The 26,934-nt window shown below is 57.9% G+C and overlaps 1 protein-coding gene and 1 long non-coding RNA gene across 2 annotated transcripts; one reads left to right on the top strand and one right to left on the bottom strand.

The window, feature by feature from the left end:
• Positions 1-676: 676 nt before the first annotated feature.
• LOC128064527 (uncharacterized) lies at positions 677-2,430 on the top strand. The gene is made up of 3 exons (XR_008201003.1): positions 677-767; positions 1,394-1,668; positions 2,354-2,430. It is a non-coding gene; the product is annotated as an uncharacterized LOC128064527 (long non-coding RNA).
• An 882-nt stretch (positions 2,431-3,312) lies between these two features.
• DOC2B (double C2 domain beta) lies at positions 3,313-26,481 on the bottom strand. Its single transcript, XM_052657272.1, has 9 exons — positions 26,103-26,481; positions 17,491-17,570; positions 14,634-14,708; positions 12,160-12,269; positions 11,891-12,017; positions 8,852-9,009; positions 4,855-4,936; positions 4,066-4,162; positions 3,313-3,542 (listed from the first exon to the last, which is right to left on the bottom strand). The coding sequence occupies exons 1-9, from the start codon at positions 26,479-26,481 to the stop codon at positions 3,406-3,408; spliced, it is 1,245 nt and encodes a 414-aa protein (XP_052513232.1). The 3' UTR covers positions 3,313-3,405.
• Between the last annotated feature and the right edge of the window lie 453 nt (positions 26,482-26,934).

The raw sequence follows: 26,934 nt of genomic DNA, 5'->3' as shown, positions 1-26,934 counted from the left end.
CACTTCACCTCCTCCAAGTCTAAGCTCAAAAGTTGCTTTCTCTGGAAGCCCAGCTCACCTTCCTATTTAAGCCCAACCTCCCCTGCCCACACAACTCCTTTATGCCCCTGCCTTTTTTCCCCCATCTTTTAACATACATTTACTGTTCATTGACCATCTTGCTGCGAATCTGCCCCGGGTTCCTCGACCGGTGGCTGGCCTTAGAGTTCACATCCGACAGCGGTTGGCCTAATGCTTTAGGGTTAGCAGAAGTCGTCTTGGGAGGCATGAGTTGACTCCTGGTTCTGTCACTTACCAGGTGTGATTGTACACAAAAATTTTCCCCGTTTGTAATGTGGGCATGTACCTCCAGTGGGTTCGTGGTGCAGAGTAAATGAGACAATGTGCAGAATAAGTCCCTGTTACCAGAATCTCGTTCTTTCCTGCCCACCTATTCAGATCCATTAAGATGAGTCTCCCAAGTTCATATGGTCGCAATGAATGTTTCCATTTACTTTGGATTATATGTCATTATAAATATTAACAAATAAGACTTAAAAAGGACACCTTCGGGTAAGTCGGACGAAAGTACAAAAGTTGTGTGTGGGGGCTGCAGTTTCAGGACCGTTTCTGCAGGCGCCACATGATAGCAAAACGGCGGTAAGCAGTGCACGAGTCTGCGTCGAAGACGGCCAGAGTCCATGCATCGGGAGGTTCTGTCGGTTGCAGAAAGAACAAAGGGACATGCGCGGGCCGGGAGATGCAGTTCCTTGCTCTCGCCACTAGAGGTCAGGAGGTTACCGCCTCAGAGTTGGAAGACGGGCCCGTCGGGGATTGGCTAGTAGTGGTGGGCGGGGCGGAGACTAGGTAGGAGGGTGGGGGTGGAGATGGATGCCCCATCCAGTGACCCCCTAGTTACTGACAGCTGACTTCGGAATGACTTTTTTTTGGCGTCAAATTACCTGTTTTTGTGGGGTTGATATAGCAGAGGAAAGCCAGTTTGGGGTCATAGGCAGAGCTGATAACGCAGCTTCTCAAAGCACTTTTTGTCTAACAGAGATACGAGCTGTAAGGGGTCCAGAACAGATCCAGGCTCCTAGGAAGGTTCTGTCTCCCTGGAAGGCCTCCTGCCCACAACCCCAATCCTTGGCCTGAGCTAGCTGTCCTGAAGCCCCACCTCCAGCCTGACTGTCCCTGTGGTCATCAGGGACCATTTTTTCAGGACCAAGTCTGCACTTGCACAGCCTAGGACGTTGGAAGACCTTGCCCTAGGTGCCCGGTGTCCCGGGTTCTTATTCCAAGTGCGTCCTGAATATGCCCCTTGGTTTCCCCATGTGTCTAACAAGGAAGTTGTACTGCGTGAGTCTCTAGTATTCTTCTAACTTGGCCATTCAGCATTTCCATGTGTTTATAGGGCATCTCTCTGTGAAGCTCCTCTCTGAATGAGAGAAACCCCCCCTCAAAGGTAATGCTAAGAAGACAGCCAGAGTTAACCCAGACACAAGGCTCCTCAAAATCAGACTCTGCCTCTCTGAATCTGCTTCCTCATCTGTCAAATGGAGATGGCAGTTAAACCCATCTCCCAGGCCTGTGACGATTCATCAAGACGGTGCCTGTAAAAACCCTCACCACGCACAAAGCCTTCTCAGAGAGGCAAAAGCAGACTCCGTGATCAGCCAAGGTTGCCAGGTACTGTGTGGGGGCTGGAGTCCTGTTTTCCCTGGAAAATGAAAACAGGCTGATGGGCACTTGGTGGGATTCATATCATCACCTGCCCCCGGGCCTCAGATGGTGATGTGCTTTGTGTCTGCAGCAGAGGGTCCAGCCCAGCGCCCCGTGAGCCCTGTACTAGGGTTGCTGTGGGTGTGGTGTCAGAGCGCTCGGCCGGGGGTGGGGCAGGGAACCTGAAAGGCCTCAGGCAGATCACTTTCCCTCTCTGGGCTCTGTTTTCCATCAGTACAGGGATGGGCTGAACACAGAAATTCCTGGTTTCTGCATTTGTTCATCCAGGGTTCCTGAAGGCCCCTTAGTCAGCAGGAAGAGGTGGGGGCTTCAGGCCTGGGCCCCAGAGTCTTGATGCCCTCAATCCCTTCCTGGAGACCCTGACCCAGGCTGCAGAGTGGCTCTCAGCTCCTGGAGGACAAAGCCAGCTGTTCCCAGAAACAAGGCCCTGGATGCTGCTGAGTACTGAGAGGGATCTCAGTAGGGAATGGATGCAGAGGCAGCTGCGGGGGGCTCCCTGCTTTCCAACCCTGAACCCGAAGGAAGAGCCTGGAATGGGGAGGGTGGAGGAAGGCAGGGAGCGGAGGGTGAGCACAAGGAAGCCTTTTGGTTTTTTTCATGCGAAGAAGTGACTCTCTCTTCCTGACCACAGCTGACCTGATGCTTAAGCTGGGAACAACGAGAAGCAGGACCCATCCTCCAGGTTCCTCAGGAGGAGAAAGATCAAAGGTGGGAGAGCTGGGTCTGAGAACTGAACTTGACCCTGCAGCAACATCAGTTTAAGCCACTCCTCCCATGGCTACAAGCCCAGTTGGCCTGGCAGCTAGGGGTGGGATGGGGGAGGGCTGGGTGCCCCTGCCCCACTCCTAACAAACTCTGCCTCTCCCCTCATCCTCCCGAGAGAGACCCTGGGTCCAGACAGTTTCTCCCCAGCCCAAATCATCTTTCCTCTGCAGGCCTTGGACACTGTTTCCGGTGCCCTTCCTCCTTTGTCTGCCTAGAATCTCCACTCAGTCTTCAAGGTCTTGCTGAAATATCACTTCCTGCAGGAAGCCCTCTCAGTGGAGTCCACAGAACGTGTAGGTGGGTCAGGCTGACCTTGGCATTCCTTATACCCCTGTTGTAAGGGTTTGTTTTTAGCTCCATAACTAGATGGGGACCTCCCTGAGGGCAGGCTCTGGGTCTCTTTCTTCCCCAGGGGCCTGCAGAATCACTGAGTGAAGCACTTGCCCTTTGCCCATGTTCATGGGGAGCGCCAGGATCTTCAGCAGATCCTGGCTCTCAGGTGAACTTTTTCTACCCACCCAGTCACGCCAGAGCCGAAGTCAGAACCTCCTTTAGGGAATGGACTTTCTTCAGAGTCCTGTCCTACCTAAAATCTCCTTCCCCACTGCCCCTCTCAGCCTGGGGTCCCCTCCAACTCACTGCTGACCTCTGTAGGGTCCTTGTCCTCTGGATGGCCCCATCTACTTCCTCCGGGTGGGTACTGAGGTCCTCTTCTTGCACCCAGCCCTCTTGGGCCTCAGGGGGCGGAAAGCAGGCCCAGCTCACCGCCCCCACCATCCCTCGGAGGGGCTGCAGTGGCTCTGTGTCCGAGCAGGTGTCCTGGATCTCCCCCGACGTGGGGACCGAGGCCCTGAGCAGCAGCTGAGGAAGCCCAGGGCCAGGCCTGCGCTGGGCCAGGCGGCGGGCAGGCGGGGCGGGTCAGTCGCTGAGCACGGCCCCCGGGAGCTCGTTGGTGAGTGTGTGCCAGCGCTCTATCCTCTTGTCCTTGTTCTTCAGGCAGTCAAACCAGTGCTTCAGGCGCTCTCCCTTGGCATTGATGCCCAGAACCACGCCGCCTGCAGAGGGGAGCCCAGGCAGGGCCGCCGGGATACTTGACCTATGACTCTCAGGGTCCCTCGGGAACAGTGCCCCCAACACCCTCCCAGACTATGTGGCAAGGCCAGACTATCTATCCTACCTACCTGCTTAGAGGGTGGACATTGCTCTGACCACCACACGCTTAGACCCTCTTACTGCCCCCCACCCCTCCCAATCAGGGCCCAAGGATCCTATCCGCCTTGCCTTTCCCCAGGACCAGAGCAGTCCTGGGGGGCAGCTCCACCGTGCACAGCCACCCAGCCCACCAGGAATCTGGGGCCTCAAGGACTCAGAGTCCAGCCTAAGAGGGCTGACCATCATCCACCCTTTCCCCTGCTCTACCACACACTGCTGTGTGACCCCTGCCAGGCCTCTTTCCCTCTCTGGGCCTGTTCTTTCTCTGTCACACAGGGTCAGGCTGCAACGTGGCTCTGGCCTGATTCAGGACTCTGCCCTAGGACCGGCATGTTGCTGAACAGCATTCCCATCATGGCCTCTCACCAATGAAATCGTTGGATTTTCCAATGTCGTAATCCCAGACGGTGATCTCCAGGGTCTTCTTGGCCAGGTCCCCATGCTTAATCTCATAACAGAATTCCTGGTGGCCAGAAGGGGAGTGTTAGGCCAATGCCACAGGGCCTGGAAGTCGGCTGGTGGCCAGTGTGCAGTAATTGCTGTGACGGAGTCTCGCCCATCTCACCCACTTCTGAGAGCCTGGCTGAGATCCTCAGGGGCCCCTTTCCCTCCGACTGCCTGTCCCTTGGTCACTGAAGCTGCCTTTCTCAAGATCCCTGAGAGGCTCCTTATCGCCAGGTCAGTGCACACCAGGCGGCCTGGGCCACTCTTGGGTCTGATTCTGCTGACCACTCCCTTCTTCGTGGAACCCTCTTTCCTGTCAGCTTCCAGGACCCTTCCACATCCGACAACCCCCTGGCAGCACCTCCTCGGCCTGAGGACCTGAGTCACTCAGGCTCCTCTCCCTCATCTTGCTCCTCTGAGCTCCTCTCCAGCTGCACCCACCTTCCTGGGGTCCTGAGGCCCCACATCCCCCATGGCTACAGTCCTATCAGCTCCATCCTCTGACGAGGTTTGCAGGCCTCCCCTTGCTTCCATCTGAACCTCAACCTGGTTCAGCCTGGCCTCACTTCTCCCACGACTCCCCGACCTCATGGCTGGGGGCTCTCCTGTGGGCCCCTTCCCACCCTCCAGCTTCCACAGTGGCCCCTGGAAAACTCAGTCCCCCCAGGGGAGAGTAAGTGGCTTTCCCACAGCTTCACCAGCCTCTTGTACCTCGTTGAACTCGGGGTTCAGGGTTTTCTTCTTTACTGCTGTCTTGTGTTTTGATTTCTTGTCCACATCTGGCTTCAGGTATCTGGAATTATAACCAACCGATAGGCAGAGGGTGAGACGAGGCTGTGAGAACATATGGAGCCCCCGGGGCTTGGAAGCACTTTCTCCCGGGGGAGAGACTTCTGTTCATTCGTGATGACCAGACATGGTGCAGGTGAGTGGTCAGTGTAGTGAGAGAAGCAAGTGGGTCATTCATCACCTGGACCTCTGTTCACAGCCTGTTCCTGACATCACAGAGCCCCCTCTGTTCCCTGAGGAAAGGGGACTTTCCTAATTTCTGGTAGTTTTAATTTTCACAAAGTTCACATTTCCCGCCAGAAAAACATTTTTAGTAGAGTTGGTCCCTTGCTAGAGCTTTTCTGTGTTTAATAGCAGATTATGGAGATAGAATTTGCATGCCATAAAATGCATCTTTAAGTGCATAACAGTGGTTTTTAACCTAGTCCCTGGGGTGTGTCGCTGCTGCCTCACTGAAACTTTGGGGAGGAAAAAGGTCTTTTGGGCAACAGTGCTTCCTGCAGAGAAAAGAAATCCCTGCTTGCAGAGCAGCGGTCTTCATCTGGGGCTCAGAGAGGTGGAGGGACTTACCCAAGGTCACACAGCTGCCCAGCACAGGGCTGGTGCTCAGAAGCCAGGCTCTCTCGTTTGCAAAGCTTCCCACCCTGTCCCTGCGCCGACACTAGAATCTCTCTCACCCACCCCCAGCTTCCTGGTGCCCAGCACCGGGTGGGATCAGCAAACATAGAAAGTGGTATCTCACTGTGGCTTTTCTGTACACTTAAAAAAAACAGTTGATAGTTATTACATAAGTCATTACAGAGACACTGGAAAATACGTACTGACAAAAGCTGGGGGTGGGGAGAGAAATGAAGACATAGGTCTGCACAAAATCCCGTTCTTTAGCAGCTTTATATAGCCATCAATAACTGGAAGTGACCCCACCCTGGTGCACTTCAAGAGGAAGTGATCTGACAGAGGAGTATTCGGCAGCACAGACCTACAGACCACACTCCGGGCGCACGCGCCACATGGCGGGCTCTCCGGAGCACTAGGTCGTGTGGAAGCAGTGGAGTTGCTGTTAGAAGACAGTCTGGAAAAGGCAAAACTACTGTGACCGAAAACAAATCAGCAGTTGCCTGGGGCACCTTTCTGGGGCCATGGTATCTACTACGGTGGTGGTTACGAGACTATATACATCAGTCCCACAGCAAAAGGGAGAAACCTCCTGGGTGTAAGTTAAGCCTCAATAAAGATGAATTTTTAAACAAGTGGGGGTTCCCATAAACCCCCACCCAGAGATGGTGAATTAATTTCTTCAGCTCCTTACAAGCTTCCATGTGTTTCTTGATTCATCTTTCTTTGCCTGTTTGTTTGGTTTGGGGCAAGGAGGAGGGATGGGGGTCCTGGGCTGTGGGAGCGTCTCCCAGCCCTGCCTATGGAAGCCCCTGAAGGGAAGCTGTCCTGGGCTCCCCACGCCCTCAACACTGCGCAGCCGATGCCCGTCTAGAGACCCTCACGCGACCCCAGCTAGGGGTCATCCCCCGTCCTGCCCCCAGGCCTTTGTCTATGCTGTCTCCCGGAGGGAGGGCAGCCTGTGTGGGTGAGGAGCACAGCCCGGGTGCTCCAGGGGCCCATCGGTGGCTGCTTCCCCTCCCTCCCTATCAGGACCCCCTCCTGCCCTGGCTGCTGGGCTCCTGGAGCCCCCTACCATTGCTGCCTTTCGTCTCTTCTGCACAGTGATTACTGCTCGCCTGAGGCCTCTAGAAGACACCAGAGGGCTAGAGAAGGAAGGGGTGGCCCAGGGCAGCAGGGCAAGTTGCTCTGTGTTTCCTCAGCACCCCTGGGTGGGGGGTGGAGAAGGTAACAGAAGGACCGCGTAGAAAGTTCCATGAGACCTAGCCCACCCCTGGCACCCAGCAGTTACTCAGGACGTGTGATGACTGTTAACCATCACCAGCCCCGGAAGACTGGACTTAAGACTGGACTTGGGGTCAGCTTCTAGCCTGGGGAGACTGAAGCAGCTGTCATCTGGGATGAAGTTCATAAAAAATAAGGATGTTGACAAAAGGCCTTGTTCCATCTAGCTCTGCCCTTCAACATCCTCTACCTGGCTCTTCCCTGTGGCCCTGGGTGCTCTGCTCAGAATCTCAAACCTGGGCCTGCATCTCCCCTACTCTTAGCAAGGAGGAGGCCTACGGTCCGTGAAGGGGCCTTTCAGAGATGGGAGCCCTGAGCGGCCACCGCCTGCATGTCACCCAGGGAACTTGAATCAGATGGAGGTGTTTATAGGCCACTGGGAGCCTCCCTCTGATCCATGGGGCCACCCGCAGAGCTGCCCTCTGAAAGGCCACCCTGACCCAGCCCATGGCTGGAGGGTGGCACATGGCTGCAGTGGCCCAGTGACTCTCACGCCTGTGGCCGGGGTGGGGGAGGGGGGCGGCGCGGCCCAGGTGTGGTGGACAGGCCCCACCAGAGCTGCCTGTCCCTGGCCCTGGCGGGTGGCTGGCCCTTCCGCTGTAACCGGTGAGACCCTGCTTTCCAGATAACCCAGCCTGAGACTCTGGAATTCCTGTCAACTTGGCAGGTAGGCATTGAGCCGATTTAAAAACTTGACACCACCCTGGCTTCAGATCCTATTTTCTTCCCTAGGGAAACTAACATCACAGATACAAGTGGACCCACGTCCTCCCTTCCCAGAGACCATCCCTACAGGGTCACGCTGCGTGCTCCCCTCTACAGTCTGCTCTGGGCTTGGCACGCTTGGCACAGCTGTCCATGTTAATCCACCCAGTCCTTTTATTCACTTCAACTGCATAGTACTCCTCTGCATGCAGACGCCACATTTCATGCATCTCTCCCTCTGCTGATGAACACTGGGCTGTCTCCAGCTTATGGCTATCTCAAGCAATGGCAGCAAAAGCAGCTTTCCACCGGGGCCTGGGCCTCTGGACCCCATGGACCTGGCAGGGAAGTGATGCGGCCACAGAGTGTACACATCTTCCCAGCTTACCCAGAGTCGCTTACTTTCCCTCCACTGGTTTTAAGAGCCTGTCTTCTGAGCGAGGACAGCATGTCCTCTCCCTGTGGTCTGTGAGCCACTGGAAGTCAGTTGTGCTAATGGTCGAGCTTGGGGCCCAATTCACTGTTTCTTAAATGGGAAACCAGTCGGTCTTTATGCTGGCCTCTGTCACCTGAGCCTCCTCAGGACCATCCCTGCTTCCTAACTATATCGTAACTCTGTCCCTCTCCCTGAGCAGAAACATCTCCTTTCGGCTGAGCCAAATTCCTCCCCAAGTTCTAACCTTCAAGATAGCCTCAAACAACAGTGAAGTCAGACTCAGATCCATCTTTTGCTGGTGGAGAGCCCCAAAGCTCAGATGGTGCCCACCAACCACCTGCTTCATCCCTCTCTGAACGGCCACCAGCTCCTCCCTGGGCTCTGATCACAGCCTGTCCTGACCCAGACCCGCGGCTCTGGGGCCCCTGCAACAGTATCTCCGCAGCACCACCACGAGCCCCATCTGGCAGGGCTGAGGGAGCCTTACCTGCGCCTGTGCCCAAGTGTGCTCAGCCCTAAGTCCCGACGGAGCCCCTTCACTGCATCTCCCAGCCTCCTGTCCCTTCCTCCAACCTGCTCACAGCCCCTCCTGGGCCCCACAGTCACAGAGAGACCTGAACCAGCCATCGGGAGAGAACTCTTTCTGCACGGACTGGGCAGCCACTCAGCTTCTGTGGGCAACAGTTTCCTCATCTGAGAAACGGGTTTGGCCAGATTCAACCCAGGGAGCACGGAAGACCCTTGTGAGCACAGCGCCCCTTGTGCTTCACACAACCACTTGCTGCGCAGTCTACTCATCGCAGCCCCCGCAGCCCCTGCACCTCCCGGTACCGGTACCCAGGAGTGAGACGGTGGGGAAGGAGCGGGCCGCACACTCACATTTTCACGTAGGGGTCTGAGTAGCCATTGGCGTCCATGGCGGCCAGGTGGGCACAGCGCACTATGCCGACCAGCAGGCCTTGCTTCTGTGAGCTGTACTTGAGGGAGACGAGGATGCGGCCCCGCTCCTCTAGGGACTTGTCTTCCGTCTTGTCCACCTGTGGAGCGGGAGAGCCGTCACTCAGCTGTCCTTGCCCGCCCCTCCCGCAGCCACAGGCCCAGGCCACATGGAGCCCAGTGGGTGCTGGTGTGTGGGGGGTGTGGTTCACTGGGACCCTGGCCCCTGGATCGTACTTCCTGGAGCCTCAGGCTGTAGAAGGGCCCCGTCGGGAGAATCTGGGAAAACAGTCCAACCCCGGGGGCAGCTAGGAGGTGGGTGGGGCAGGGCCCAGCACCTGCCCCTGGAGTTAGACCTCAAGTCTAGGTCTCACCGTGTGGCCTCTCCCCACCCCACTCAGCATCCTGAGACCTCCCATTTCCACCTGGTGCTCACCCAGAACCCCTGTCCTCTACCTTCTGTCCAGCCAGCCTGAGCCCTGTGACCTCCGAGGGCCCCTTCCTGGCATCTCTGCCAGGCTCGTCCCACACTCCGTCTCTGGGCTTGGCCACCCTCTGCCTGGCACTAAAGCAGCGCCTCATGTGGCCCCTCGCGGGCGGGGCCAGGCTTGCACCTCTCTGGAGATGGGAACCCTGCGGGGTGAAGGAAGGACCGCTTTCCCCCCCACACACCCAGGGCCAGCTGATCACTGCATTCCCCCTGAGTGCAAACGCAGCCTTGGCCACTTCACACAGTGCTCAGCCAGTCGGTACCCATGGGTCCGAGGGGGCAGGTGAGATTCAACCACCTGTCACTCAGGCCTCGGGCTTCGAGTGTGACAACCTCACTAAACCACGACTCTTGTGCCAGTTGTGTGATGTGTGAAAATTAAACAGTATAATGAGCTGGGATATTTTCAGCTTTTTTTTTTTTTTTAACCAGTGGGATATACTTTGGATGGTTTTGCATAAAGACCATTGAACTGGGACATTTCTCAGTATTTATGAACAATGAATAAGGTTTACAAGGCTCTCTAAAATCTATGAGGTACCATCAAAATGAATATTTACTGCCGAGTGATTATCCCAAATTGCACCCTTGTCAGCTGTGGGTCTCTGAACGTCACAAGATCCTGGCAAATTCAAGCGAGGCTCAGCAAGGCCTTGATCACGCCCCAGGCACAAGCATGTACACTTTCAAACACATCCCCCATGCATGAAACAGGTGCTCACGCATGCATTCCACACTCTTGCACACACACTGCTCATACACAATTCACATTCAACACCACACAGGTGATTGTTTATATCAGGGATCAAAACAGGAACACAACTCCAGCAGGAGTTGATGTTGCCTTTTATAAGTGACATAGATCATTTGGAGAAACTGGGTCAGCTGCAGTTAGTGACTAATAATAACGCTTAAAAGGTTATCTCCATCGCACACATGCCTAGGAGTGGGAAAGAATGTGACCACAGAGTACAATTTGTTCAAGTTATGCAAAAATACAGAGCTGGGATCCTGGGCGGGAGCTCTGACCTCAGGTCTGTTGTTCCCGGCCTTGACCAGGCCAGGCTGCGCTGAGCAGGGCCCTAGATGGGTACAAGCACTCAGGAGATGACCCTTGGGCTCTATCCTCTAGAGCCTTCCCATTGCCCAGGCTTCTGGTGGGGAACTGTCCTGGGCAGAGGGAACTGTGTCCTCTGTGGGACTTCACCACGCAGTCCCTGAAGGCCCAGGTTTCTTAGGGCCCCAGACCTGGGACCTCCTGGCCAATCCCTCCCAGTCCTTTTGAACTGGGTGAAGGCAGGCAAGGGGAGGGGAAGAGGGACGGGGAGTCGGGAGGGGAACATTGCTCAGAGACTGGGAGGGCTCAGCTGCTGGAGACGGCCGGGGGCAAAATCAGTTCTGACACGTTCAAACAATTGCAATTTCTAGGAAAGAATTATTTTCTGTCTCCTCTGGGTATCTCACAATCACCTCATGCCTAACACATTCCAGTTGAGGTCCAAGCATCCCCAGCTGTTCCTCCCACGGTCCCCCACGTCCCAGTGAATGACCTTTCGTCCTCCCAGGCCCCACACCTAAGGATGCTGATCTTCAGCCCTTCTCCCTGGCTCCTCTGCTGCCCTGCCCAGGTCCTATTCCCGTTCCTGCCTCTGCACTTTTGGTTTCCCCACCCTGGCCCTCCACTCCCTCTCCCTGAGAGCCTGTTAAAATATCTTCAGACAGCTTGGCCCCCGCCTACCACGCTCCTGTGGTCCATCTCACTCAGAGATAAAGCTGGAGTCCTCTCAGTCTCCCCAACCCCAACTCCTGCTCTCAGCTCCCAGGACCCCTTGCCCCCTGCTCCCTCCACCCCACTCAGTCGGCCTCTTGCCTGTGCCTCCCACAGGCTGAACACTTTTCCATGAAGGCTTTGCACCTGCAGCTCCCTCTGCCTGGGATATTCCCTGCTTGCCAGGTGAGCCTTCCCAGAGCACCCATCTAACCCATCGACCCCTCTCATGCTTTCCTTCTCGGCCCTGATCCCTGCCGAATGTTCTATCTATTTGGGTGGTCTATCTCATTTTTGGTCTGGCTCTTGTCCAGGCTTCATGAGGGCAGGGAGATTAATCTGTCTCCCCAGCACTTGCAGCTATGCCAGGCACAGAGTAGGTGCTCAGTGAATGCTCTTGAGGGCTTGCCTGGTGCCCAATGGTTAAAATCCACCTGCCAATGCCGGGCACACAGGTTCATTCCCTGGTCCAGGAAGATTCCACATGCTGTGTGGCCTCTAAGCCCGGGCGTCACAAATACTGAGCTCTGCAACAAGAGAAGCTACTGCAATGAGAAGCCCATGCGCTGCCACAAAGAGTAGCCGCCTATCGCTGCAACTAGAGAAAGCCCTCACACAGCAATGAAGACCCAGCACGGCAAAAAATAAATAGATTAAAAAAAAATGCTCCTGGCCTTGCGCTCATGGCAGCGTGGGCCCTGGATGGCTCCAGAGCCTGACTCACTGGCAGCTGCTTCTCCAGGCAGATGCTGAACGTCTTGGTGTGGTTGGGCTTCAGCTTCTTCAGGGGCACCCTGGTCTCCCCGATGAACTCGTTGTGGCGGAATTTGTCCTCATCACACACGGAGATCCTGGAGGGCAAGGGGCCTCTCAGTTTGCTTCCAAAGTCAGGGAGGGTTTGCAAGCGGTGGGTGGGGGTGTGAGGGCAGGGCCAGCCCTGTGGACAAGGCTGGGTGGGGTGGGGGAGCCAGTGGCCGGGGGGGCCTCACCCACCGCAGGGTCTTTCGGATCATGTCTTCATCTGTGATCCCGTAGTAAGTGAGAGTCTCGTTCCACGTGGGGTTCAGAGTGTTTCGGAGAGTTTTCGTTCTGAGTTTATTCGCCTGGAGAGAGCAAAAACGAGCCTCTGAGCACCAAGGAGGGCAGTGGGCAGTGGGCAGTGTAATGGCCCCACACACGTCCCAATCCCCCAGAACCTAGCAAAGCGGGGTGGGTGGCGAAAGTTGCTCATCGGCTGACTTTACAACAGCAAAGGGACTTCCCTGGTGGTCCAGTGATGAAGACTCTGAGCTTCCACTGCAGGGCACATGAGTTCAATCCCTGGTTGGGGAACTAAGATCCCACATGCCATGGTGCAGGCCCTCTCCACTCCTTAGCCTTGCAAAAAAAAAAAAATCTGTATACAACAGGCAGATGATCTAGGTGGGCCATGTCATCACCAGGCCCTTAAAAGTAGAAGAAAAAGGCAAGAGAGAGGCAGAAGGAGGTGTGACAAGGACAGAAGGTCAGAGAGGTGCCACCGGCTTTGAAGATGGAGGAAGGGGCCATGAGCCAGCTGGGCCAAAGGGGCGCCTCTGGAAGCTGGAGAGGAATGGGAAACAGCTTCTCTTCTGGAGCCTCCAGGATGGAAGGCAGGCATGCTGCCAATCCATATTAGCCCAGTGGGACCCACGCCCTGCAAAACTGGAAGGTAAGAGCTCGGTGGTGGTGTAACCCACCCAGTTGGTGGTAACCGGTTAGCGCAGTCCTCGGAAAACACAGCGGCAGGGGCCTGCCTCCCAGGGGCGTGCCCAGGAGTGGTGGGGGAGGGCCTCCGTGGGAGGTGTGGGCTGGGCTGCTGGAGGTCTGCTATGGGACTGGCTCCTCTCCTGCAGTCTCCTCGCCTGGCCCGAAGGCACCTGCCCTCCTTTCCCAGAGCTTCTGGACACCTCGGGTCTTGGATTCCTTACCTGTCTTGTCCCCTTCAGACTCTGACCTCTGTGCCCAGTTCCCTTTGATGTCTGCCACATCAGCCCAGGCTTTGAGGTCATACAGCCCTGGGTTTGAGTCCCAGCTCCCCTACTTGCATAAGCTCTGTGGAGCCCAGTGGGTTCCATACCCTCTGCCAGGCTCCAGGGCATAACGACCACCTCTCTCAGCTCAGGCCCCTGTCTATAAGGAGACTGTGCTCTATGGAATGCTGCCCTAACTCAGGGGTCAATCCTATGACGGGCCCCTAGGACTTAGCAGCAGGTACTGCTGACTTGAGGTCCTAGGAGTCTAGGGACGCTGAGCCCCTTCCTGGGGCTGTGTAGCCCCGACAGCCCTGCGGATCACCCTGCCCGGTCCCCAGCATGAAGATGCAAGGCTGCAGGGGGAGCCTGCTCCTCCAGGCGTTGGAGGAGGGCCATTGTCCTTTTCCCCACAGCCCTCCCTTCCCTTCCGGGGTGACTCCCCTGGACCAGTGGAGTCCAGACCTAAAGGAACTCAGACCTCAGCAGCCTGTGGCTCCTCAGCCTGGGTGGCCACCTGGGGGCAGGGCCACCCAATTGTCCGGAGCAGTGGCAGGGGAGGCCCTCTGCCCAGAGGCCCGCCCCAGTTGCTGAGTTTTCCTGTGAGGTCACTCGCGGGCCAGGAAGGACGTCCTCAACTACGGCTTCTGAGAAAGAGGCCAGGATAAGAACACTAGCCACCGGGCTCTGCTGCTTAAGCTCTCGTGTCCTGTGTCCCCTGTCCCTCCATTTCTGCCTTGCTCTCTATTCAGAAGCAAAGCTGCTGGACTCCCGTTGAGTGCCCCTGGCATGGAGTCTGTCCACCTCACCCCTTGCGATGACTGTGGGTTCCCAAGGCCAAGGAAGGACCCACTTCTGAAAAGACGACGTGACCTTTCTTCCCATGAAATTACAAAGAAAACTGCACTCAACTGTAAGCTGTATGAAAGAAGTCTAATCAAGTTCTGCTCTTCCAGTGCTGAGGGCCACCTTGATGCTTTTGTTAATAGCTAATTTAAGGAAAAAATTTCTTTTCTTCTCTCATAGATGCACCTATTGGCCTGGTCTGTTTGTCAGGTCATCTGGTGTGGGAACAAGTGTTCTGTAGTCAAATAATCTGGGCAGATGCTGACCATTCCATCCCCCTTGTGGAATATTACAGAGCTGCCCACTAGGGCATTACAGGCTCTGATAAGTCCTGCAGTAAAGAAACCGGTTTAATAATGTTTCCTGAAGTTACCTGGTCACAGAACTCTTTGTTTGCACATACTATTAACGTCCAGTTGAGGATGTTTCTTATAAAACACTGGGCTGGAAATTCTCCGGTGGAGTTTCCCCAACTCAGCAGGCAGGTGGTGCTGACTAGAGGTCCCCTGGGAGGCCTAGAGGGTGTGGGGCTGAGTGGGTGTGGGAGCTGGGAGCTCCCTGGGTGCCCTAAGTCCAGCCTGGGCTCAGGTGGGCACAGCCGGTCAGCGGGCCCAGAGCAGGGCCCCTTACCTTACTGGCCCCTGGCAGCAGGTGCAGCTTGACGTACGGGTCTGCCAGCCCGTTGTGGTCCATCGGCTTCAGGCCCTGGGCAGAGGAGAACAGCGAAGGGTGTAAGTGGGGGCCTGGGGACACAGAGCAGCCAGGGCCTCCCGGCACCTGGGGCAGCAGGCCCCTGGGCCTCCCGGCTGGGTCCACTCATGACCCTCTTCACAGAAGCACCCCTGCCCCATACCCCCAGGAGAGGGGAGCAAGGATGGCTCAGTACCAGTGCAATTTCCTGCCCCGACCCCCCACAAATGTCTGATTCTGTGTAGATGACCCAGGGCATCTTTGTCAGATCGGCCTCTTTCTCGTTGTCGTCTCCTTGTCATGGAGGCCAGGTGACTCAACTTTCTCTGAATGAGGCCCCCATTATCCTGCTGTGGTCAGATCCTTCCTTCTTCCTGAACCATCTTCCCTTGCTCCCCAAGCCCTGCGACTTTCCTCACTGACCCTAAGTCCTCGTGAGCCCCTGTCCACCCATCCACACGCCTCCCTCTGCAGCCACAGGAGAACATTATTTGTCCTGGAGACCAGGCTCCGTTTCTCTCTGGCTTGGCCACAGGGCTCTGCCTGTCTGTGTCCCCGGAGGCCACACAAGCTGGCCGGCCATGCAGAGTCCCTCTGCAAGAGGGCACCCCTCACTCACTCTCGACCACCATCAAGTGTGCACAGCCAGGGAGCCCACGGAACCACAGACAGGCGCCCAGCTGACCTCATTCCTGCTCCTCTTTCTGGAAACTCTCTCCTGGGATGGCTCACGGGGATGCAGGGAGGGAGTGGTGACATGTGCGGGGCGGAGGTGACATCCCCATGACCTCATCCAAAGATGAACTGCAAGCTCACCAGCCCAATCCCCCACCTCCCAGGGGAGCTGAGGCCTTCTCCCCACTCCCCACCTTCGTTCAGAGGAGCCCGCGGGTGGGGGCTGAGATCTGATGTCGGGGCTTCCAACTTCTAACCAGCACTGCCTGGTTACCAGGAAGGGGCCCACAGTTTTAGCGCCAGGATGGCCGTTCAGGTCCAGCTCTGGCACCTATCAGTTGGGTAAGTGATGAGGCCTCTGCCTCCTGAGCCTCAGTTTTACCATCTGTAAAAGGGGTTAACAGTCCCCATGTCCCAGGGTGGCTGTGGGTGTCAAGGAGGCAATGCTGTTGTGGGCCTGCTGCTAGGGCATTTGCCCCCTTCTGGTCTCTGCTAGGCCCTCTGACGATGCCAGAGAAGTGGCTCAGGGTGGAGCGGAGCATCTGAGCTGGGCCCGGAGCTGCCTGGGCTCCAGCTCTGTCCTGCCCAGTAAGTGGGGCTGACTCCAGGATGAGGCTTGGCTGGGCAGTGTGTATATCATGGCAGAAGCGACCCTGCCCAACACACACCTCTTACCCTTTCCCACACAGTTGGAACTTCCCAGTTCTGCTGTGGGTGGGTGTGTCTGCCGCCAGGCCCTGTCCTCCAGGACAGCATTAGTACTAAGCACTCATTTACTGCTCACAACAATCACACAGGTGGGGACAATTAACTCTGTTTTACAGATGAGCAAACTGAGGCCGCTCTACCCACTTACAGACTGAGTGGCCGAGCTAGGGTCCACTGCTGGGGCATCTGGTGTCCTCTGAGAGACACCCAAGGGGCTCCCCTTGTCAGCCTCAGCCTTCCTACCCCCTGGGGCCCCTCCCCACACCCTCACCCACCCCAGCTCCTCCCACACCTGCACCACCTCCTGCCCAGCAGAGGGTGAACTGGAGACTGGGTGCTGCCACGGCTACCCCCCCGCCAATGCCTGAGTGGAGCAACCCTAAGTGGACATACACACAGCCCCTTGAGAGCCCGGTAGAGACAGTGGGGCACAGAGCACGGGGGAGCTGGTGTCTGCATGGGTGGGGGAGGAGGGCTGGCTCTGCCAGAGCAGCCTGGCAGCCACTGCCCTTCCCCAGCCTCCAGGCCTGGACAACCTCTATCTACACAGCTCGGTGGAGGGCGAGGGGAAGGGTCTGCCCGGGCACGCATCCTGCCCTCCACCTCGGCACACCACCGCCGGAGAGGCCCCTGGAGGAGAGGGTGGGGAGGCGATGGCGTGGGTCCACCGGGGACACTACTCACCCCACCACAGCGGCCCAAGCCAGGAGGCACACAGCTGGGGCAGAAGCAGGTGGCTGGCCCCTCTGGACGGGCAAGAGCCACAGGTAGGGTGGGAGGAGGGGAGAGAAGCTGGCAGGCTGGGGGGCTGGTGGTGGGGCTGGGCCCAGGCAGCAATGCCGGAGGCTCCTCGCTTGGAGTCAGGCCCAGGCCCAGGCCCTTCCACGGCTCTACTGGGAGGCTCTACCAGGTGGCGCAGCCACCCTTACCTTGCGGGAGAACATCAGCCTGGGCACCTTCCTCCCAGCGGGAGCGATGCGGTGGGGACGAAGGGAACAGTGTGGCTAAGACCAGAGCTGACAGGGGCCAGCCCAGGACAGGGGAGCATGGGGCTCAGATACCCGGCACCCCCGCCCAGAGGGCAAGCTCAGGCCCATGTGACCAGAGCCTCCCCAGGGAGGTGGGAGGCCCAGGTGCTGGGAACCTCAGGCCGGAGGCGCCCATATCCAACCGCTCCTCCCCACCCGCAGGACAGGCCTGCCAGCACCCTGCCTGCCCTTCCCTCCCTGGCACCTCCCCAGTTCTGGCGGCCTTAGGCCCCTAAATGCTACCCTTCCACCCTCCTCCTCCAATTCTCTCCGGTTTCTCGGTTCTGCTCTTGCCCTGAAAAGCCTCCCTGCAGGGGAGGCAGCAGTGTCTTGGGGTAACTGGGCTGAGCACTGCCTCCTCGCCCTGCGCCCGCCGATGGGCCTACCTTGGCCTTGGCGATGGTGCAGTGCAGGGCGTTGTTTTCCTGGTCGTAGAGCAGGCTGAAGTCCAGCGTGCCCAGGGCGGCTGCGGACAGGGAGGGCTCAGGTCACCCCGGGGCCACAGGGGAGAAGCGTCACCCAGCCCTGCGCAGTCAGACGAAGTGTCACGGTGTCCATGCTGACTGCCACCGACTGGGCACCTACTACCTGTCCAGCATCCCCCACCCTGGGAAGGAGCTCAGGGAGGGTAGGCCCATCACCCCCAGATGCCGTGAGCGGTGGCCCAAGAGTCAAACCCAGGTGGTGGCCTCCGACCCCTGGATCATGCCTCGGGGCCTGCAGCTGGTGCAGGGTGTGGCCACGTGTGCTGGGCACTCGGCTAAAGGGGTTCCTGTCGTCCTGGTGCGACTGCCGGCCTAGGCTCCACCCCTCGGCTCCCCTTGGCCTGTGATCTGTCCTCGGATCGTGCGAGGAGGCAGAGGGGTCAGGCTCCGGGGGGCTGCAGGCCTGGGCCCGGCCGACCGGCTGGTCCACTCACCGCCCCCCCAGCAGCACTCGGGGCTGCGGTATCCGGTCTCTTCAGGCCCTTAGGGGCCCTGGGCAGGCTGTGAGGAGCGAGCTGGGCCCTCATGGTGCCACTGTGGCCGCTGAAAAAGCAGAGAGGGATTCCCAAGGGCCGGGCAGAAGGTGTGGCAGTGACTGGATGCAGCTGCCGCCCTCAGGCACCATCACACACAGCAGCTGTGGCCTTTATGCCGCTGTGGCTTCTGGTATAAAGGCGGGGGTGGTGGCTGAGGGCAGACCTTGGGGGCAAGTCTCCCTCGCGAGACACACATTCACAGGATGTCTTTAGAAGCCCAGACCCTGCTTGCTGGCCAACTGGCTTCCCATTCATTCACTCATTACCAAGTGTTCACAACATGCTAGGCTCTAAGAATGAAGAGGGGTTTTCCTGGTGGCTCAGTGGTAAAGAATCTGCCTGCCAATGCAGGAGACGTGGGTTCGATCCCTGGGTTGGGAAGATCCCCTGGAGAAGGAAAGGGCAAGCCACCCCAGTATTCTTGCCTGTAAAATTCCATGGACAGAGGATCCTGGTGGGCTACAGTCCACACAGGGTCAGAGAGTCAGACATGACTGAGTACGTGTACACACACACACACGAATGAAGATATCAAAAGGCAGGTTCCTGCTCCAAGGAAAGCACAGCTTAACAGGAGGAACAGAAGAGAAGGATTTGCCACAACAAAGTCCAGTGGGGCAGGACTGATGGAGGAGGCCTGAGCTTGATGTGAACTGGGGCCATCAGAGAAGGCTTCCTGGAGGAAGTGACCCTTCACTTGATCCATGCAAGATGAGTAGGAGTTGGCCAGTGCAGAGTGGGGCTGGGAGAAGGGCCATTTCAACCACAGGACCACCCAGAGGGCAGGTGCTGGGTAGTTGGAGTCATGCTAGGGGGAGGCCAGGGTTGCCCAGTGTGGGTCGAGAGCAAACCACAGCCTGCTGGCCAAGTCCGGCCACTATTTGTCTTGCATCTCTGTTCCTAACACAGGGTCAGGCACCCCGCTCAGCATCTCTGTTGTTGCCTGTCGGGGGCACCTGTAGGGTGTCTGACCTCTGAGGTCTGACCCTGGGTTCAAACCCTGGCTCTGCACTTCCTTGCTCTGTGACCTTAGCATATCTAGTCTCTCTGTGCCTCAGTTTCCTCATCTGCAAAATGGAAAAACAGCATCCACCTCACGGCATGCCTGGGGTGCGGAAAGTACTCAGTAGATAATTATAGAAGAAGCAGATCCATTTAGGTGATGTTTCTAGATGAGCGTACTTGCCCCTCTGAGACACCTCCTGGAATGAACTCGTTCTGAACTGGATCGCTCCCCTCCCAGCCGTTGTGAGCAGAATACACAAACGGTCACTTAAGACTTTTCGGAACAACCTGAGTCATTGCTATGACTGCGGCTAACTGTGCCCTGTGTCCAAGTCCCAGCCCAGGCACTGAAGGGTGTGTGAGACGAGTCCTTCACCAGGCGATCCCGGGTGGCCACTCTTCTTGAGGTTTTCTTGACTTTTTTTCTGCCTCCTCTCTTGAGATCCGCTTGAAACTCCTTTTATGTTAAAGTACTTGCTCCTGGTCGCGTAGGCAGCTCTGCCTTCTAGTCACTGGTTACTTGGTTCTTCTATGAAACCAGGTGAGAATAGTTGTTAAAATTGTGTCTAAACTCAAAGTCAACAGGCCTTAAGTGGAGCCAAGAGTCCTTTTCCCCGAGCGGAGTAAGCATGCTTTATGGCACCCCACTCCAGTACTCTTGCCTGGAAAATCCCTTGGACAGAGGAGCCTGGAAGGCTGCAGTCCACGGGGTCGCAAAGAGTCGGACACAATTGAGCAACTTCACTTTCACTTTTCACTTTCATGCACTGGAGAAGGAAATGGCAACCCACTCCAGTGTTCTTGTCTGGAGAATCCCAGGGACAGGGGAGCCTGGTGGGCTGCCGTCTCTGGGGTCGCACAGAGTCGGACACGACTGAAGCGACGTAGCAGCAGTCCTGGCCTATTGGCTTTCCCAGGTGTCTCAGCAGTTAACAATTTACCTGCCAATGCAGGAGAAGCAGGTTTGACCCCTGCAGATTTTACTGGAGAAAGAAATGGCAATCCACTCCAGTACTCTTGCCTGGAGAATCCCATGGACAGAAGAGCCTGGCGGGTTGCAGTCCACGGGGTCGCAAAGAGTCAGACATGACTGAGCGCGCACACATCTGGCCTATTGCTGCCTGCTTGCGAGGCTGCCTCCGTGCCGGCAGGGCAGGTGAGGGTGGTCTAAGGGTGGGATCTATCACCTCGCCTGCAACAACTACAGAAGCCACAGGCCCAGGCTTCTCCAGGTTTTTGCAGTAACAGCCTTTAAAGCTCTTGGCTTTGCAAGACAGTAAATCAGCCTACTGTTCTGTTCAGGCCTAACTTGCGGCTTGTGCCTCCAGACATTAGCCTCTGGAGGGCAGGGACCACGCCTCTGACACCAGCAATGAGCAGATGTTCAATTCACAAGGCTGGTCTATCCAAACTAACTCGTTAGCCGGCTGCTCACTCGAGCAGAGATGTGGTGTGATCCTAAACACACAGTTCCAACACAAAATTGTAAAGCAATTATCCTCCAATTAAAAGAAAAGAACAGCAATCACAAAATCCACACAGTTCACAATCTCTGCCCAGTTCCTCATCCCAGAGAAGGACAAGGCAGCCGACAGAGCCTCCACTGGGAAATTCAGCCTCAGGCAGGGAGAGGGGTCCCTTCCACTGGATTTACAGACACCTGTGTTTAAGCGGGGCCCTGACACTGCTCAATAAAACTGATAGCTGTTATCACTGCCCGGGAAGGAACAGCAAGCCTGGTGCTGCCCCAGGACGGGATTGGTGGATTTCTTTAGATGCCAGTGCAAGTTTTAGAAGAAATAATAGTTTAGAGAAGCTCAGTTGCCATTTTTAGAGACTTGCTGGTGGTGGAGCTCTCTTAGAGAGCTCTTTATTTCCTATTTGGAGCAATGAGGCTCTGAGAGGGGAGGTGATCTGGCCAGGGTGGCACAGCAGAGCTGGACGCAGAATCCAGGCCTCTTCACTTCCGTCCTTATTGCTCCTTCCTGCCTTAAAGCCCAGTGGCTTCCAATATTTTCTGTCTGCTACTTTGTTAAGCTGAACTCTTGAGAGGATGGGGCAGAAAAACAAAAGAGGGATAAACAGAATTGCTCCTGGGGTGTGGGGAGGGCTGGTCTGCCACCCGAGAGGGGCCTCTGAGTTGAAAGGCCACCTGGGCTTGTGGCAGGTGAAGGGGGCCCTGAGGACAGGTGAAGGTGCTTGTCGCTGTGAACCACAAGGTCCTGCCCTCCAGCCACTCAAATCACACATCCTGGCTAAAGTTTACATCCTTGGATAAATTATGAGGCTTGGTCACTAATGGGCCTCTGAGAGTTGTCACCCGCTTGTTGATAATTATAGAGCTTTAATGGGGCTAATTCAGAGAAAATCAAGCTCAGCTCCTGTCAGTTCCTCTAAGGCAGAACATCCCTCTGCTTGGCTGATGGAGACTGACAGCATCATTTTGACCTTGGTTTGCACCTGGACTTTCCTCACCCATACACCCTTGGGAATAGGCAATTGGCCCTGGTTTTGTTTCTCTTTTTAAGAAAAATGTCATCCTCTCAAATAGTTAAAAAAAAAAAAACAAACCATGGCAAGAACCACAGAAAATGATCAAGTCTGAGTTGAAAGGATTTCCTAGTTGGGGAGACTGAGGCACTGACCAGGCGCTGCAGGGGGAGCAAAGAGGAATGAGCGCACAGCTTATGGTCCTGCTTCCCAGGTGCTCAAGGCAGAGGGCGAGGACTTTTATAAACCTGCTCACAAGCTTCTCTGGTGGTCCAGTAGTTAGGAATCTGCCTGGAATGCAGGGGACACGGGTTCAATCCCTGGTCTGGGAAGATGCCACATACTGTAGGGCAACTAAGCCCGTGCATCACAATTACTGAAGCCTGTGCACCAAGAGACGCCTCCGCAATGAGAAGCCCGTGCACGGGACTAGAGAGCAGCCCCCACTTGCGGCAACTAGAGAAAGCCTGCCTGCAGCAACAAAGACCCAGCACAGCCAAAAATAAATAAATTAAAAAAATTAAACTACCCCCCCAAATATATATAAACCTATTCATTCCCCTACTTTACACGGTCCAAAGGTTCTCCACTGCCTCCTGGACTCTGCCAACCTCCGTGGTGTGGCACTCAGGCCCTCTGTGATGACCACTTGGGCTTCATTGTCCTCTTTTCCCCTTGCTCCAGCCACTGGACTCTTCCTCCCTCCACTCGGCCAGCCTGCCTTCTCCCTCCTCCCACTGTACCCTCTTTGCGGGAGAGCTCCGTGCAAGCTAGCGCTTCCCATTTGGGTTCCTGACTCGTCACTGCTGGGTTATTTGTGTGTCTCCATTTCCATGAACTCCCTGGTGGCAGAGATTGCGTCTCAGGCACTCCATGCTCGGCAATAGTGTCGGACACCTAGTTGGTCCTAAGAGGCTGAGTGTGTGGAAATACGGCCCAGGAAGAATATGACAGGCCCCTAAGGAACGGGAATCACAGCAAGTGGGGACAGGGAAATGATTCCAGCTGAGGGCCTTCTGGTCCAGCCTAACAGCGATTCCTCCTCTCCAACATTGCTTCAAGGCCGCTGTGGCCATTGGTCCTGACTCAGCCCCCGATGAATCATGCAGGGGCCAGTGGCACGACCATGAGATGTGACTCTGGCCCACAGATCTCCTAGGGAGAGTTTTCCTCGCTTTTAAACTGAGACATGGGAGTGGAGACTCATCAAATTTAGGATCTTATTGTTATATGAGGGAGGTCAGCCTAACTGGAAAAGGTGGGACTTCCCTGGTGGCTCAGAATCCACCAGCCTTCGTAGGAGACACGGGTTTGATCCCTGATCCGGGAAGATCCCATATGGCTTAACTAACCCTTGCCCCACAGCTATTGATTGAGCCTATGCTCTAGAGCCCAGGAGTGCCAACTACTGAAGCCGGTGCTCCCTAGAGTCTGTGCTCCACAATAACAGAAGCCACCGCAATGAGAAATCTGTGCACTGCAGCTAGAGAGTAGCCCCCGCTCGCCACAGCTAGAGCCCGTGCAGCAGCGAAGACTCAGCACAGCCAAAAAAATAAATAAAACTTAAAGAAAAGAGGAAAAGGACGTGGTCGGGTGGAGAAACACAGAACCATTGCCACTGACACTGCTGCTGAGCAGGGGCGTGAATCTGCCCCGGTGCCACACGGCCTCAACAGTCCTCACTGTTTGAGGCACTCTGAATTTTCTGTTACCTAGAAACCCCAAAGCATTCTAGTCATTATGGCTTTGAAGGATGGCCTGAGTTTCCACAGGTGGAGACTGGGTGGGAGGGCATCGCAGGCAGGGGAGTGGCATGTGTGGAGGTTGGGGGGCATAGGACCATCGGAAGGGCAGCAAGCCGCGGAGTCCAGCTTAGCCAGGCCGCTCTGTGGGTCACTGGGAGGGCACGGGCACAAGGGACACCTCTAACTGTAACATTTCTGCATCTTCTCCCTGTTAACGCTCCTCTATTAGATCAGTGGGGAGCCTGTCAATTTTGTGCCTGTGCCTTGCGGTGATTTAATCGAGGATGGGCTTTAAAGAGAAGGGGGAAAAAAGGCTGAATAGGTAAACAGCACTTCACTCCCGGCCTTGGACAACAGAGCAACCGTCCTAATTTCTTTTTGTTAGAACGGAGATAATCCAATAATTAGGGCAGCAGATAGCATAACCCTGGCTAAAGCCGTAATGAACCATCTGGCTTGAATCATTTAGGCTTATTGTAGGGATCTGGTTGTCAGAGCTGAGAGGGAGGTGAGGCCTGGGCTACTGAGTGGAGAATGGTTCCACCCTAGAACCTGGCCCCCCAACCCCAGAACCTAGATTTCTGTGCTCTCAAGGTGGGATGTTTGGCCACTGATGGGGTCTAAGCCCAGGGCGGTGGCCCCTTGAAGGGAATGAGGGGGCTCAAGCTGGCCCTGGCTCGGTCACACACCCTTCTCCTTGGCTCTCTGCAGCAGAGTGCCCTGGTGGCATGGGTGTGGCCAGCCCACGGCTTCAGGCTGGCAAGGCTGTGTCTGACTGCCTCACACTGCTGACCCCAAGTGCGTCTGTCTCCTGCTAGGACAATGAGCTCTGGGTCCAGGGCCCCAGCCCCGTTCCCTCTCTGCTGTGAAGACAGTGCTCTGTGAAGGACTGCTGAGTTGATGGACTGAAGGTGGGGCAACTGGCCCGTGTCTTGCCCTTTCTGGTCCCCTTCTTGCCTGTGGGTTCAGGGACAGCCAAAAGAAACAGCCTGATTTCTCACCTCTTAGCTGTATGTCTCTGGAGGGCCCGGGTGGCACCAGGAGGGCCTGAAGCTCGGGTGGAAGCCCTGCCCTGCTCGCCGGCTCCCCTGGCGTAGCAGGAAAGATGCTGGAAATGGGAAAAAGTGGCCTACCCCTTCTTCTGGAGCCAGGGAAGACTCAGGGCATGCAAAGGGGTGACTTGGGTCTGCATGCCCAGAGGCACAGCAAGTGAGGGGGTGCACCTGGCCCAGGGTGCCAGGAACTTGGGGTGGGGAAGATCCAGGGCACAGCCTGGAGGGCAATAAACTCTCCCGACCCAGTTTCCCCAGTCTGGCAGGAAAATGGAGGAAGACGACTGCTCCCCATCCCCATGCCCCTGGGCTGGCTGGGCCTCAACATGCCAGGCTCTGGCCAGAGGGCTGTGGTCCAGGCCCTAGAGCGTGCAGAGCCGGCAGCTTTCCATCACAGGCCAGGCTCCAACCGACGTGACCCAGGGCTGGCAGGCCTCCCCCCACTCTCCTCCCGGGCCTCCCCGGGTCGGGTGACGACAGGTCTGGCTCCACCGCTTCCCGCTGAGATGCTGGTAACCCCCACTGTCAGTTTGCAGAGGCACATTGTATGTTGGGGAAACTCCAGACCCTCAGGCTGAGGCCCATGCGGGCACCCGAGCCAGGCGCAGCCGCCCTCGCTGCGCTGCGTGGGGGATGGGACCCGGCGAGCCTCAGCGAAGTGGGCGAGCGACCCCTGCCCCGAGAAAAGTCCACACCTCCCGCAGAACCGGCGTTGGACTCGGGTTTTCTAGCTCTGAGAGTGACGCGGCAGGGGCTACAGCCGGGCAGGGGCCTGGCGAGCAACGCTGCCCGCGTCCCCGGCCCCATCCCGCGTAAATCCATCCGGCACCGCAGGGCGACCTCGGCGTTCTCGGTTTTCCCTCCAGTCCCGGGGCGGGCGGGGAGGCCAGGGCGGCCACCCTCGGAGCCCAGAAAGACGCCAGGAGCACCAGCCAGCCGGGCCTCGGCCCCGGGGCCCCGGAGCTTGCCTGTTCCCTGGGGCTCGGGGCTCATGCCCGCAGGAGGAGGCTGGGGTGGGGGTGGGGGCCCTTACTGGCCGGGGAAGCGGGTGTAACAGGTGGACGAAGGTCGGCGGCCCGGTCTAGCGCAGCGGCGAGACCAACGAACGTGGGAGGAGGAACCACCAAGGTTTTTCCAAAGGACAAGCGGGCCCCATGGTCCCCTGGTCCTCGGCCCGTGCGCCAGTCAAGCCGCCACGCTCTGCGGCCGCCGAGCCCACCCGGGAGGCCGCCCGACTCCGGCCCTGGGGTCTCCCCGCCTCTCGCCCAGCCCGACCCTCGGCTGCGGGGCCGATCCGCCGCGTGCTCCGGGGCTGGGAGCGATCGCGCGGCCGGCAGCAACTGGTGTCTCCCCGGGGCGCAGCTCCGCCCTGCCAGGGAACAAAAGCCGCCGCCCGCGCTGGGGCTCCCGGCGGGCGGGCCGAGAGGGGGCGCGGCGCGGGCTCCGGGGAGCAGACCGCTGGAAATGGGACACCCCCAGGGGGCGCCCCCAAACTTCCCACCTCTCGGACCTGCTCGGGGGAGGGGCTGTGTGTGCTGGGCGCGCGGAGAGCGCACGGCGCGGCCGGGGACTGCCACCAGGCGGGGGGTGTGCCGGAGGAACCGAGACCGCAGAGGAGCCGAGGGCGGGAGCGCGAGCAGCCGCGCAGGGGAGGGGGCGAGAAGCGGGCGGGTTGGGAGACTTACTGCAGTCGTCGGACTCGTAGCCGTCGGCGTCCGGCTCTTCCTCGAGTGGCTTGGCGGGCGGCCGCCCAGGGCTGGGGGCCGGGCCGGGGCCGGGGCCGGGGCTGGCTCCGTAGGCTCCAAAGAGCTGATCGACATCCTCGTCGTCGTCGCGGGCGCCGTCGGAGGGGCTGCGGCGGCCAGCGCTGGCCGCCGCCGGGCGCGCGGGGGCGTCCGGGGGCGCCGCGGCGCGGGGCCCGGCGTCCGGGGGCAGGCCCCGCGGGAAGCGGGGGAAGTAGTCGGAGATCTGCTTGATGGGCCGGATGGGGCCGGGGCACACGTCGATGGCCATATGCTCTTGGATGCTGATGGTCGCCTTCTCCCCGCGCCGCCGGAGGGTCATGCAGGCAGCACGGCTCCGCCCGGGCGCAGCCCGGCCCGACCCGGCGCGGCCCCGGCCCGGGGGCGGCTTAGCAGGCCCGGCGGGGCGCTGCGGGGGCTGCGGGCATCGCCGGCGGCGCCCCCGGACGGCCCTGACGCGGCTGCTGCCTGCTCGGCGGCGGCCGGCGCGAGTGAGTGCCAGGGGACGGCAGGCAGGGGGCGGGCCCAGCCCGCGTCACCGGCAGCCGCCGATCAGTGCGAGTGTGCGGGCGGCGGGGAGCGGAGCGAGCCGAGTGGCGCCGCACTCACTGGCACTCACACCGGCGCGCACGCCGGCCCGGGACCCTGCGCGCGCACTCGGCGGGCAGGGCCACTCGGCGCCTTCCACTCACGCGGCGCAGGACGGGCGCAGAGCCGAGCAGGGACCCGCAGGACGCACACCCGCACTTTCCCGCGCGTGCCCGGACTTCCTGGG

This window comes from Budorcas taxicolor, chromosome 19 (assembly GCF_023091745.1).
Source record: "Budorcas taxicolor isolate Tak-1 chromosome 19, Takin1.1, whole genome shotgun sequence".
NCBI classification, from domain to species: Eukaryota; Metazoa; Chordata; class Mammalia; order Artiodactyla; family Bovidae; genus Budorcas; species Budorcas taxicolor.
The sequence above is the reverse complement of the archived record's forward strand: the minus strand, read 5'-3'. Positions and strand labels throughout refer to the sequence as shown.

What these genes read in the sequence shown, in the direction of transcription:
- DOC2B (XM_052657272.1), bottom strand. Translation starts at nt 26,481, where the DNA reads ATGACCCTCCGGCGGCGCGGGGAGAAGGCGACCATCAGCATCCAAGAG. An exon ending in CTACGAGTCCGACGACTGCA is followed by an intron (nt 17,571 to 26,102) that starts GTAAGTCTCCCA and finishes CCCTGTCCGCAG; the next exon opens with CCGCCCTGGGCACGCTGGAC. An exon ending in TGCTGCCAGGGGCCAGTAAG is followed by an intron (nt 12,270 to 14,633) that starts GTAAGGGGCCCT and finishes TGCTCTCTCCAG; the next exon opens with GCGAATAAACTCAGAACGAA.